Source organism: Propithecus coquereli, unplaced genomic scaffold (genome assembly GCF_000956105.1).
Source record: "Propithecus coquereli isolate 6110/MARCELLA unplaced genomic scaffold, Pcoq_1.0 Scaffold42, whole genome shotgun sequence".
NCBI classification, from domain to species: Eukaryota; Metazoa; Chordata; class Mammalia; order Primates; family Indriidae; genus Propithecus; species Propithecus coquereli.
The window spans coordinates 202,728-214,841 of NW_012149952.1; the positions used below are offsets into that span (position 1 = coordinate 202,728).

General features: G+C 50.9%; 2 protein-coding genes across 3 annotated transcripts; one reads left to right on the forward strand and one right to left on the reverse strand.

Moving 5' to 3' along the window:
* Nucleotides 1-574: 574 nt before the first annotated feature.
* Nucleotides 575-2,433, reverse strand: LYPD4 (LY6/PLAUR domain containing 4). Of its 2 annotated transcripts, XM_012653329.1 has the most exons (4): nt 2,248-2,433; nt 1,910-2,053; nt 1,119-1,445; nt 575-847 (listed from the first exon to the last, which is right to left on the reverse strand). In XM_012653329.1, the coding sequence occupies exons 1-4, from the start codon at nt 2,312-2,314 to the stop codon at nt 645-647; spliced, it is 741 nt and encodes a 246-aa protein (XP_012508783.1). In that variant the 5' UTR covers nt 2,315-2,433; the 3' UTR covers nt 575-644. The 2 variants fall into 2 exon arrangements, with proteins under 2 accessions (XP_012508783.1, XP_012508784.1); XM_012653330.1 differs by lacking the exon at nt 1,910-2,053 and having other exon boundaries at nt 2,209-2,426.
* Nucleotides 2,434-7,690: 5,257 nt separating this feature from the next.
* On the forward strand, nt 7,691-12,060 carry DMRTC2 (DMRT-like family C2). Its single transcript, XM_012653338.1, has 8 exons — nt 7,691-7,918; nt 8,009-8,166; nt 8,433-8,509; nt 8,763-8,943; nt 9,095-9,221; nt 10,634-10,694; nt 10,848-11,022; nt 11,514-12,060. The coding sequence occupies exons 1-8, from the start codon at nt 7,695-7,697 to the stop codon at nt 11,624-11,626; spliced, it is 1,116 nt and encodes a 371-aa protein (XP_012508792.1). The 5' UTR covers nt 7,691-7,694; the 3' UTR covers nt 11,627-12,060.
* Nucleotides 12,061-12,114: the final 54 nt, after the last annotated feature.

Consider the following 12,114-nt stretch of genomic DNA (forward strand, 5'->3'; position numbering starts at 1 on the left):
AATGACTACTGGGCAGAGGAAAGCAGCTCAGGTCTCCAAATCTTCCAATGAAATTCCCTCAGCGGGACAAAGATCTGCAGGAGGCAAAGGAGATGCTACTCTGGGCACGTAATTTAAGACTCAGCTTCTTCTCTGCAAAATAGGGATAAAAGCTCTGTCACTGAGGTCTTGTAAGGATTAAATGAGATCCGGCATGTAAAACACTAGCACAGACACTAGTAGAGTGTCTGACACACACAGAGTAGATACTCAGTGATGACAGTTAAAAATCACCCTAATGAAACTCAGCTCTACCTCATAAGTCCCTGCCTTTTAGAGAGAAGGAAACTGAGGCCCAGAAAAGGGGAGAGATTTGGCCAGGATCTCATATCTCTAGGCTGAACCCAGGCTACAGATCAGGCCCCCAAAGGAGGGGGGAGGAGAAAAGGAATATTTGAGTTCCCCCAGTTGCTGGGCATGACATTGTCACTTTGCCCGGCTCCTCTTCCTCTGGGCACCCCTGCCTCCCTGGACGTGCCTGGCCCTCCTCACACCTTCCACACCTCCACACTCTCATGGACCACAAGACAAAGCAGAAAGGTAACTCTGCAACTTTATTTGGTTATGCAAAGGGGTCTGGGTGTTTGTCTAGTCCAGCTAGATGGTCAGTCCCTGAAGGCAAGCAGGAGGCCTAAGAGGATGCCCCAAGCAGGGCGCTGCCTGGAGGGCCCTGCACCAGCAATCTGGGACTTCTCTAAGATGTTGAGGACCTCGGACACTCTGATGCTCCCAATATGCTGAAAATCTGCTAAAAGCTGGTGATGTTCACGAGCACAGCCCATGAGGAGGAAGGTAGTATTGAGAAGCCCTATAAGGAAGAGAGGGAGGAATCAGGGACACTTTCAAAACTCAGAGCCCTGCCCTCTTCCCAGGCCCCTCATAAGCCAGGACACCTGCTCTCCCACCAGAGACTTGGGCACCAGGTGCCTTACCCCTTGGTTCCTTGGAATTCATGTGCCTGGTCCCCTGCAACCCCAATCCCATCTCCAGATCCCACCAGCCTCTCTCAGAGATGTGAGGCCACCAGACAGCACCTGGCATAGAGTAGGATTTGATAGACAAAGTTCCTCTCCTCTCACCTGCCTGAAATTTTAAGGTAGAACTGTAACACATAGGAGCGGCGTAGGGGCAAGCATCAGTGGTGACAAAATTTGGGAGGCAACTCTTAGTGTGCTCGCCCACACAGGTTGGGCAATTGTGGGAAGAAGATGTTGTCGACTTAGGAGCTTTGGCTTTGAGTGTCACAAAAGGCTCCAAACTGGTGAGGTTGTTGCAGAGGTAAGTCCGGCAGACACGGCTGTAGGAGGCAACAGACACTCCAGGTGGCGAGACAAGGTAGGAGACTTGTGGAGGGTAAGATAAGGCTGAAGTGCAGCCTTTGAAACCCACGACTCCTCTCCTGGCCCCTGCGGAGCAGAGGATTAGACAGCTCTGATCAGTGCTGTTGCCTTACCCAGAGCCCCCTGCCCCCTGCTCCTCGTGTACCCTTCCCACCCCATCACCAGCTTTGCTTCTGCCCCCGGGTCCACTCCCGGCAGCTGCACAGGGCACAGATGTGGGGTCTCCATCTAGATTTCTTTAGTCTTTGCCCCACAGGAGCCCTGCTTCTCTCCCTTGTGTCCCTTCTTTTCTCTTCCCCCCAACAGCCCCCTCCTCCAGGGATCTGCCCGCCTCCATCCTACCCTCTTATCCAGCCCACACCACAACCAGCTGGGTCCTGCCCCTCTCCTGCCAGTGTCCTGACATTATTCCAAATATCTAACGAGGGAAATATCTGAAACTCCAGTCCAGAGTCCCTGGGTGCTGGGAGTGGAGCTGGGGAATCAGTAGAGCAAGCAAAGAGAACTGTGTCAGACCCACCCCACTTCACCTGTCTCGATGAGCACGAGCGTCTCCTCACAGCCTTCTCTCAGCTTACACACCATACTCCTCATCAGAAGCCACTTCCAGTTGTGGAAAGCAACAGCTCTGAAGGCTGAGGCTGTTGCCTCATAGCACAAAAGAGCTTCCACCCCTAAAAGGAGAATGCTCTTCCAGTCATCAGCGTCTCACAGCACATTCTCAGCCCCTGAACTGCCAACCAAGAGCTCAGCCTCCACAGGTCCTGTCTCCTGAGGGACCCAGACAGCCAGCCCTCCTTCCCGCAGTGATGTGAATCCAGCCTCCCACCTTTTGGGGTCTTATAGCATCCAGCCCCATAGGACATACGAGGCAGAGTGGAGATAGCCCCCAGGAGGCAGAGCAGCTGCACAGGTCTCAAATGCTGGGGTCCCATGGTCCTGTGTCTGGGTCCTGGATGCTAGAAGTCAATCTGGAACAGTTTCAGTCTGGGTCCCAAGCTCGGTTCCCGTCAGTCCCTGAATTCTTTATCCACCTGCCTCTGGGTCACTGTTTCTGAAGCAAAAAGTTGATTGGGTCAGTTTCTGGGACACTGGCTCCCTGAGACCTTCAGGGACACAGGTCCTCCCAGCTCCATTGTCCGCCCTCCAATCTAACCCGTACCCACCATATTATTTAATAGCTTTTCAAAGCACAATTCTCACCCTCCCACTTAGGTCCTCCCATCAGACACAGTGCTGAGCAGAGGATGCTGGCTCATCCAGACAATCATTATTTCACAGGCTGTTCTCCAGCGAGTGGCAATGAGACCAGTACAACAAATGGACACCCAAAACTCCCGTGTGTGTGTGTGTGTGTGTGTGTGTGTGTCTGTGTGTAAGTATCCGCACATTATTAAATAATCTTGGTTCAATAAGGAAATTTTAAAAGTACTTAGCAATGAATAATAGTAATAAACATACTACATATCACACATATTCACACTTACACACACACAAGTGCATATAAAATCTGTTGAAAACCAAATAAAGTCTATAGTATAGTTAAGAGTATTGTACAAATGTCAATTTCCTATGGTTATATTACAGTTATATAACATGCCTCCATGGAGAAGCTGGAAGAAGGATTCAAGGGACTCTATGTACCATTTTTGCAACTTCCCATGAACCAATAATCCTTTCAAATATCAAGTGTTTTTAAAAAAAACTACATGTCAAAATTTGAGACACAACTAAAGTAACATTTAGAAGTAAATTTATACTTTTAAATACAGTTATCAGAAAACAAAAAGCACTTAAAACTAAATACGTTCATAATTAGCTCAAGTTGTATAAGGAGCAACAAAGCAAATCCTCCCCCACAAAAAAAGACTGAAAATAAGGATGGTGGCAGAAACCAATGAAATAATAACCAACAACGAGTATTATTACAAAAAAAATCATTCTTTTGAAAAGATTAATGAGTTAGTTCTTTGGTAAATCTGATCAAGAGAGAAAATGCAAATAAAACACAGAATGAAAAAAGGGAAGTAACAGACATCAGATGTTTCATGAATAATAAAAGTATCATTTGTCGGACACTGTGGCTCACGCCTGTAATCCCACACTTCAGGAGGCCAAGGTGGGAAGATCACTAGAGGCCAGGAGTTTGAGACCAGATTGAGCAACACAGCAAGACCGCATACCTACAAAAACTTACAAACAAATCAGCCTGTTGTGGTGACACGCACCTGTAGTCTCAACTACTCAGGAGGCTGAGGCAGGAGAATCACTTGAGCCCAGGAGTTTGAATCTGCTGTGAGCTACGATCACACCAATGAACTCCAGCTAGGTGATACAGTGAGACCCGGTCTCAAAAAATTAATTAATTAATTAATTGAAGTATCATTAACAGCTCTACATTTATAAATTTGAAAACTTACATGAAGTAGACAAATTTCTAAGATAAGATTAAATGCCAAAATTGGCATAAGAAGAATACATGTAATGCCTTAAACCAACAAGAATGGCCAAATATCTCCTGCAAATTGACAAGAAAATGAGAACAACCGTAGTAGGAAAATCGGCCAAGCATATGAAGAGACAGTCCTCAGGGAAGCAAACCAGAAAGGCTAACACATGTGAAGAGACACTTAAACCCAACAAAAACCAGGGAAATGCAATCTATAGAACTGTACATCTATCAGACTGGTAAAGATCGGTAAGCTGGAAAAAGACAAGTGTTGGCAGGGGTGTGGGGATGAAGGAATCTTTGTGCCCTGTTGCTCATGGGATGGTTTGGAAGGAAGGGATAGAACCCTCTTCTAGACCCACAGGAAAAGGAGTTGAGAGTTCTGATCAGTGTCTCAGGCCCAAAACAGCGGCAGGGAGGAGTCTGACAATACTTAGTCAAATTAGGTTTATAAATATCCATTTCTGGGATACCCTAGGTATATAAAACAAAATTTCCAGGCTGCATGTGGTGGCTGGTGCCTGTAATACTAGCACTCTGGGAGTCCGAGGCGGGAGGATCGCTTGGGGTCAGGAGTTGGAGACCAGCCAGAGCAAGAGCAAGACCCTGTCTCTACTAAAAATAGAAAAATTAGCTGGGAGCAGTGGCACGCCCCTGTAGTCCCAACTACTCAGGAGGCTGAGGCAGGAGGATCACTTGAGCCCAGGAGTTTGAGGTTGCTGTGAGCTAGGCTGACACCACGGCACTCTAGCCCAGGTGACAGAACGAGACTCCGTCTAAAAAAAAAAAAGAAAATTCCACCTTCATCTACAAAGGAACATGCACAAGGATGCAGCAGCATTGCTGTGGTGACACTACATATCTTGGAAGAACACACACAAACCAAAAGATACACACTAACCACCTTAGAATGGCTGCCTATGGGAAGGTTCAGGAATGAAAGCGGGGACTAGGCATTAGTGAAAATAATGAAAACAGTGTGGAAGGGTTCATAGGTGTTGGACTCCGAGATAGACCAAGGTTGGAATCTTTATCCCTCCACTTACTAGCTGTGTGATCTTGTGCAATTGGTTGAACTCTGAGCCTGCCTCCTCATTTATAAAATGGGTTAATAATACCTCTCATAGGATCACTGTGAAGATTAATAAAATTATTAATAATTAATGTCCAGGCAAATGGGAAGCTGTCTATAAATGTTGGTTCTCGTGTGTCTGTCTACTCTCCACTACCTAAAGGATCAAGTTCAACCTCTTTAGCTGGCATTCAAGTCTCCCCTCACCCCAGCCCAGACTGGCCCCAGACCACCTTTCCAATTTTATCTAGCACGGTTCCCCTGCACAGCGGTCCAGCTAGAGGTCATTTCTGCCAACCTTTTCCGCCTGGAAAGCCACAGACACAGACGCTCTGTAACCCAAAATTCTGTGGCAAACAAAGGGACTAAGACCCGCAGAAAAGATGGGACATGGCAAGAAGAGATGAAGGCTGACAAAGGATTACCCAGAGGGGTTGGGCCAATCGGAGAAGGTGGCACACACCAGCGTGGGATGCAGAAGGACAGGACCCATCAATCTGAGCACAGGTGGGGACACAACCAGAAAAGACCGAAATGACATCCTCAAGGAAAAAAAGGACGGAGTAGTCAGAGGGGACGCCACCCCTACAAAACACAAACCTACAGAGGAAGAGGTGCGAACTGATGAAACCGGCCCTGGCAAGGAGACAGAGCAGCCGCAGAGAGCGCACAACCGGAGGGGCGGAAAATGGGGCGTGGGGCACAAGGACGGGGCTCTGGGGTGGGGGTGGGGGAAGGAGTCAACCTCAGAGGATGAAAGAGAGAAAAGGAGACAGGGCGGGTTGCACAGAGAAAAGGGGACAACACGGAACGCGGCGAGAAAGCGTGAGTTGGCTCCACGAGGGATACACAGAGAAGGCAACGCTTTCCTGTGGGAGGGGAGTCCCAAGAGAGGGTGAAAGCCGACAGGCGAGATGCACACAGGGCGTGGAAGGACAGAAAAACTAGAGGCGTCTCAGGAAGCCAAGAAAGCGGGGAAGGGGACCAGGCTATGAGTTAATGAAGCACGGGGAGAAAGTGGGTTCGGAAAGCAGCAGGGTGGGCAAGCAGAGAGTCCGAAAGGCAAAAGCGAGGTTAGGAAAATCAAAACTGACAGAAAGGGAGACACGAGGCAGGGGGCGCAACCTGAGAAGGTAGAACCCAGGAGGGAACAGGGAAATCACAGGGTGGGGCGGGCGCATGAAAGGAGAATGGAAGCTCTGGAGTTGGGGCACCGGGTGAGAAGCGAGAGAAATCACGAGCGTCCACTCAGCGAGGACAAGCCACCACAGCAAGCGCAGCTGAGGCGAAGGCAGGTCACACGAGCGAGGCTGAGCGTGCGCAGACGGGGCCGGCTCAAGGCCGAGGGGCGGAGCTGGGCGGGCCGTTCCTGGGGGGCAGGGCCAGCCTCGACCCACGGCTGTACTCGACGCCCCATTGGCCACCTTCTCAAAAGGGGAAGAACAGTCCAGGAAGGCAGGCCACATGGGAGGAGGGGCAAGGGGCACGAGACTCAACTCGACGCCCAATTGGCTGGCCTGATAGTCTGGCACACGAAGAAGCAGGCAGGAGGGAAGGAGTGGGTCATCAGGTCAGGATCTCGAAGCGCATTGGCTACTCGTTTCGGCAGCGGGAGGCAGCGCTCGAAGCTCATTGGTCCTCGTGAGAAGGGGCGGGAAAACTGGCGCGAGCGAGGCCGTTCCTCTCTCCGCTTTCTGGCCCCGGTACCTTTGTCTCCTCCTGTTTGAGTGTGACAGTGCTCGAAGCTGTGGTAACCACTGGCCGGTTGTGCGAACACGGCATCTCCCCTACCTGCCCCTTCTTCTCCCTCTTTCTGGTGCCGGACCACTTCACCCCACCTCCAAGCACCCCCTCGCTTCCCCCTGGCGTCCCTCGCGCCCCTTTTCTCCCCTCCCCCACCCCGAGGGCCCCTCGAAGCGTTCCCCATGCCCCGCCCCCTCCCTTGAACCCCAGATGGGGGTGGCGTTTTCGGGGGAAGGCTGCCTGAGGGAGTGGGAAGGGGGATGCTGAGAGATAAGTTGCTGGATGCAGGCACGGGAGCATGAGCACTGGGTGCAGCGACTTCATGAGTTTGCATGAAAACCTGGACGCCCTATGAGTACAAGAGAAAAATTCGTGCCTTGGAGAGGGCTTCTGGCCTAGATCAGGCCTGGTACCTGGCAGGGGCTCAGTAAACATTTGCGAAATGAATGGGGTGAATGAAAATAACTATTGAAAGTGGGGCAGGGAATCCTGAGAATAACGTAATTACTTTGGGTGCAAGAGGATTCTGATTTAAAAGGGTGCAAGAACAAAGTCAGACTAAAGGATTGCAGGGAGGGGATTGAACTGCAGGGCATACATGAGACTAAGCATTAAAGAGGGGCATGAAAATATTTGTAGGAATTGGATAAATGCACGAGGGTAGGATGATAACTGTTGAAGGGGCTGCCAGGAAAAACTGTTGGATGGAACTAGCTGTTTGTGGAAAGGGGGTGTAGGAATCGTTGACGGGAGTATGAAGGGCTTGAGGATGCCTAAAACTGATGTATGCGTGGGAAAGTACGCAGGTGAGCAAAAGCGAATATTGTTTGGACTGAAAGAATGCAGAAGAAAGGAAAGAGGAGAGGGGTTTTTCTTAGGAAGGAGGATACCTGAGAAAGGTCATGGGGTGAAAAGGGGAGAAGCCAGGATGAAGGTGGGGTCCAGAGGTGGGCAGGAGGGAGACCCACAGGTGTGGCCTCCCAGGGCAGGAGGCTTAGTTAGGGGAGGGCCCACATGGCCGTCCTGACCCTCCACTCCTGCCTCTAGATCCATGGAACCCAGTGAAATGCCTGCTGACCACCACTGCCCCTCAGACCCTACCCCAGCGGGTGAGACCAGAGCCCCCCAGGGCACGGAGCTTATCCCGAGAAGAGGAGTCAGTCGCTCTCCAACTTGCGCCCGCTGCCGCAACCACGGTGTCACTGCTCACCTCAAGGGCCACAAGCGCCTCTGCCTCTTTCAGGCTTGCGAGTGTCACAAATGTGTCCTCATCCTGTGAGTACGAGGTCCAGGAGGGGAGGAGAATGGACCTCCTCTAAAAGGTAGCTGACTTTTGACTAACAACACCCACCCCTCCACTTTTAGGGAGCGCCGAAGGGTCATGGCTGCCCAGGTGGCCTTGCGTAGGCAGCAGGAGGCGCAGCTAAAGAGGCATCTGGCTCAGGGACTGATGAGGAGAGGGACGGAGCCTCCCAAAGCTCCCAGCCGTGTCAAGAAGGGAACCAGTCGACCGGAGGTCCCCTGTGAGTGTCTCTGGCCAGGGGTGGGGCAGGGATTTGGGTGTAGAAAGCATAGGTGGGGAAGAGTCCCGGTCCTGCCACTGAATTGGTATATGACCTTGAGCAAGGCGTTTCTACTCCCTGAGCCTCAGCCATCCCAGTGTTGGGAGGATACAGTGAGATCTGCTGGTAGAAAATGGCCAGAGAAAGATAAGAACTCAGTTTGGGGTTGGGGTAAGGGTAGGGGTCAGGAGAACGGGCTCATGAGAGCTCTGTCTGGTCTTTCACAGCTGGAAAGGAGAACATAGCGCCCCAGCCTCGGACGCCCCATGGAGTAGTCCCACTGGCACTGACACCCCCTGGGAAGGTAAGGAGAGGCTGGGCCCTGAGAGAGTGGCTCTCGCTCTAGCTCCTGGGCCCTCAACACCTGGCTTCTAGCCCCAGCGCTGACTTGCTACGAAATTGTGGGCAAATCCCTTTTCTTTTGTGGGCAAAATGAGAGGGTGGGACTTTAAGGCCCTCCCAGCTCTAAAGTTTGGGGGTTCTACCCCCATCCCAGAACATGCCCACTCCTTTAGCCTGTACACAACTCCAACCTTTGCCCTCTGCCCTTGCAGGAGAACTCCCGGGGGCCTCTGCTACTCAGCCGTCCCCCAGAAGCCTTGCCTTTGCCCTGGACTCCAGTGCCTCCGGGCCCATGGGCCCCTGGACACTGGCTGCCTCCAGGCCTTTCCATGCCACCCCCAGTGGTGTGCCACTTGCTGTGCCAAGAACCTGCTGTCCCTCTGCATCCCTTCCCTGGTAAGATGATAACTCAGCATTTCTTCAACAGATACTTGCTGATTTGCCATGTGTCAGAAAGGGAGGAGGAAGAGGACACAGGTGGGGAGAGGGTGGACGGAAACCATAATCTTTGACCCCTACACACTCTGCATTCTCTTACCCTCATTAGGCTTTGACCCTGGCACTTCCCTCCGGCTGCCCTCTCATGGGCCCTTCACCCCCTGCCCAGGATCTCGCCCGGCATTGACAGCTCCTCTTTCTGGAGAGCCACAAGGGCCCTCTAGCCTACCCCACACGTGAGTACGGAGAGAAAGATATATGTCACGAGACTAAGCCTGTGCTGGACACCACAGTGGATGATAAAGAAGAAAAGATCTCAGACTAATAGGCAAGGCAGAGCTCTCCTAGTGCCACCATTTCCTAGCTGTGAACGTTTGCACAAATACCTTTACCTCTCTTAGCCTGTTTTTCTATCAGTAAATTGGAGACACTATTATTTAACTCTTGAGTTATCATATGAATTACCAATAATGTATGGAATGCACCTAGCAAAGGCTCTGGCCTTGAACAGATAGTGCCTATTAAATCTGCTTAAACAGATTTGGTGGGGTAGGATTGCCTACTGAAATGCAGGGCCATGATGATGAGAGCCTCAGAGGCCCAGGAGAGGATAAAGGCTATTAGGGAAAGCTTCCTAAAGGTGAACCAAGCTCTCCTTCAAGTTCCATGGGACTTGGGGAACTCAGGGGAGAGGAACCAGACTCTGGTAGGGCAGTGACAGTAACCCCAGTCCCTCTAGGTGTTTTGTCAGTTTTTTAAAAACTGATACCAGGCTGGGTATGGTGGCTCACATCTGTAATCCTAGTGCTTTGGGAGGCCAAGGTGGCCTCAAGGATCACTTGAGGCCAGTTCAAAACCAGCCTGGGCAACATAGCAAGACCCCAGTCTCTACCAAAAAAAAAAAAGAATTAGCCGGGCATGGTGGCATGTGCCTGTAGTTCCAGCTACTTGGGAGGCTGAGGCAGGAGGATCCCTTGAACCCAAGAGTTTGAGGTTGCAGTGAACTATAATCTCACCACTGCATTCTAGCCTGGGCAACAGAGCAAGACCTTGTCTCAAATAAATAAATAAATAAAATAAAAACTGATACCAGGCTGGGTGCAGTGGCTCCCACCTTTAACCCCAGTGCTTTGGGAGGCCAAGGTGGGAGGACTACTTAAGGCCAGCAGTTTGAGACTAGCCTGGGCAACATAGTAAGACCCCATCTGTACAAAAAAAAAGTTTTTTAATTAGTCAGGCATGGGGGTACATGCCTGTAGTCCTAGCTGCTCATGAGGCTGAGGTGTGAGGATCACTTGAACCTGGGAGTTGGCGGTTACAGTAAGCTATGATTGTGCCACTGCACTCCAGCCTGGGTGACAAAGTGAAAGCTTGTCTTTTAATTTAAAAAAAAAAAAAACTGACACCAGTGATTTCCTGCAATCCTCACAGTAGCCCTGGGAAGAAGCAGCTGGCAGGGATTTTCACCTTACAGAAAACAAACCAGGCCAAGACAGGCGACAGGATTTGTCCAAGCCCACGAAGCCTAATGGCCTAGCAGGCTCCTCGATTCTCAGATCAGAATATAGCAAAATCCTGCCCCTCTTTCAGTGTGTACATGGCTGTCCCTGTGTTTAACCACCATGGTATCTTCTCTCCTTGATTCTAGGTGCTCAACTCTGATACTCCAGTCCTGTGGCACCTCAGACCCTCTTCTGCTACAGCCACAGGTCCTGGGAAAGAAGTGGGATCCAAGACCCAGGGAGGAGGTTGAACCTGGGGAAGAGAAGAGCAGGAAACCATGAAGGAACCAGGGTCTGAGGAAACAGGGGATGGACAGAAGTAGGGGTTCCCAGTCTGCTTCTCTCCCTTTCCCTTTGCAGGTCCCCGGAGCCCCTCGCCTGGCCTGGACACCTGCCCCCTCAGAGAGGCAGCTGCAGCAGGAGGCAGCTGAGGCCCTCGTGGGCCTGAAAGATTCATCCCAGGCTCCCCGCCTGACCCCTTCTGTCCCCCCTAACCCTGCCTGGATCTCCCTGCTTCACCCCTGTGGCCCACCAGGTAACCTGTTCCCTGAAAAGAGAGGATGGGATAGGGATGGTTGGGAAATGGAGGTCGCTGAAGTAAGCAGGGACTAACCAAGGAGATCAGAGATCAGCAAGTTGAATATCCTCAGGGCCAGGCCCCCAGGCTCCTCAGCCTAGCCCCTGGGATTGCAGTTGAGAGTTATTCAGTGAATCCATTTCATCAGTTTTGCACTGAACAGCAAATATCCAGTGCTCTGATGTCAAGAAAAGTGAGACCCTGAAAGGGAATGTTGCTGAACTAAAGCAGTGACAAATTCAGAGATCCTGAGCTTTAGAAAGACAAGTATGGTGGGTTTGATGGAGGGATTAGAGGCAAGACTGCAGGTGGGAAAATCAGCGAGGAGGAGGTCTGTATGATAAACCAGGTGAGCAAGGATGAGGCCTGAATTCAATGGAGTAAAAAGGGGGTAGTTGGGAGGGGAAATGGATGTGACCTTGCTCTGCCCTCTTCCTTCCTGCCTATAGCTCCTGTTGGAGGAAGAGGATTCCAGCCTGCCGGCCCCTCTCTCCGACCCAGCCCAGCCCCTGCCGTCGCTCTGCATATTGGGCGTCTGGGATCCATCTCCCTCCTGAGCTAGAAGCCAGAGGTGGAAGCTGCCTGGCTGGGGCAGGGAGGTGATAGCCTGCAGGCACTGTGTATTTAATGTTTTACTTACAGATTTATGCATGGAATTTAATGTAGTACAAGCTTTAGGCTTTTTTTTAAAGCTTTCAGGTGCTTCATTAGCTTTCAGTTCCTTTTGTAATGCAGGCATTTCCTTGGCTGAAGGTGGATATTCTCAAACCCCTTCTTGGGTCCTGGGACCTTAAGTCTCCAACAAAGAAAGTTGAGTAGTTTAAGCTGACCAGTATCTAAATATGTTTTTCCTTGAGTTCATGTTCCAGGGCTCCATGAGGCTGTACACACCTAGGCACTCATGTCTGTCTCTGTGCATGTGAAAACAGGAGAGTATTTCCATCCTGTGTCTAGATGTGTGTGAGTAAGCAAGAAATAAACCTTTGTTGTTTTAAGGCACTGAGACTTGAGGGTTGTCTGTTACCACAGCCTAACCTAGTCTATCCTGAC

Excerpts from the sequence above, each read along its gene's own strand:
- LYPD4 (XM_012653329.1), bottom strand. The coding sequence starts at position 2,314 with ATGGGACCCCAGCATTTGAGACCTGTGCAGCTGCTCTGCCTCCTGGGG. Across the intron at positions 2,054-2,247 it reads GGCTATCTCCACTCTGCCTC|GGGTGGAAGCTCTTTTGTGC; the intron begins GTATGTCCTATG and ends TTCTCCTTTTAG. Across the intron at positions 848-1,118 it reads TACCTTAAAATTTCAGGCAG|GGCTTCTCAATACTACCTTC; the intron begins GTGAGAGGAGAG and ends TCTTCCTTATAG.
- DMRTC2 (XM_012653338.1), top strand. The coding sequence starts at position 7,695 with ATGGAACCCAGTGAAATGCCTGCTGACCACCACTGCCCCTCAGACCCT. Across the intron at positions 8,944-9,094 it reads CCCTCTGCATCCCTTCCCTG|GCTTTGACCCTGGCACTTCC; the intron begins GTAAGATGATAA and ends TACCCTCATTAG. Across the intron at positions 9,222-10,633 it reads CCCTCTAGCCTACCCCACAC|GTGCTCAACTCTGATACTCC; the intron begins GTGAGTACGGAG and ends CCTTGATTCTAG.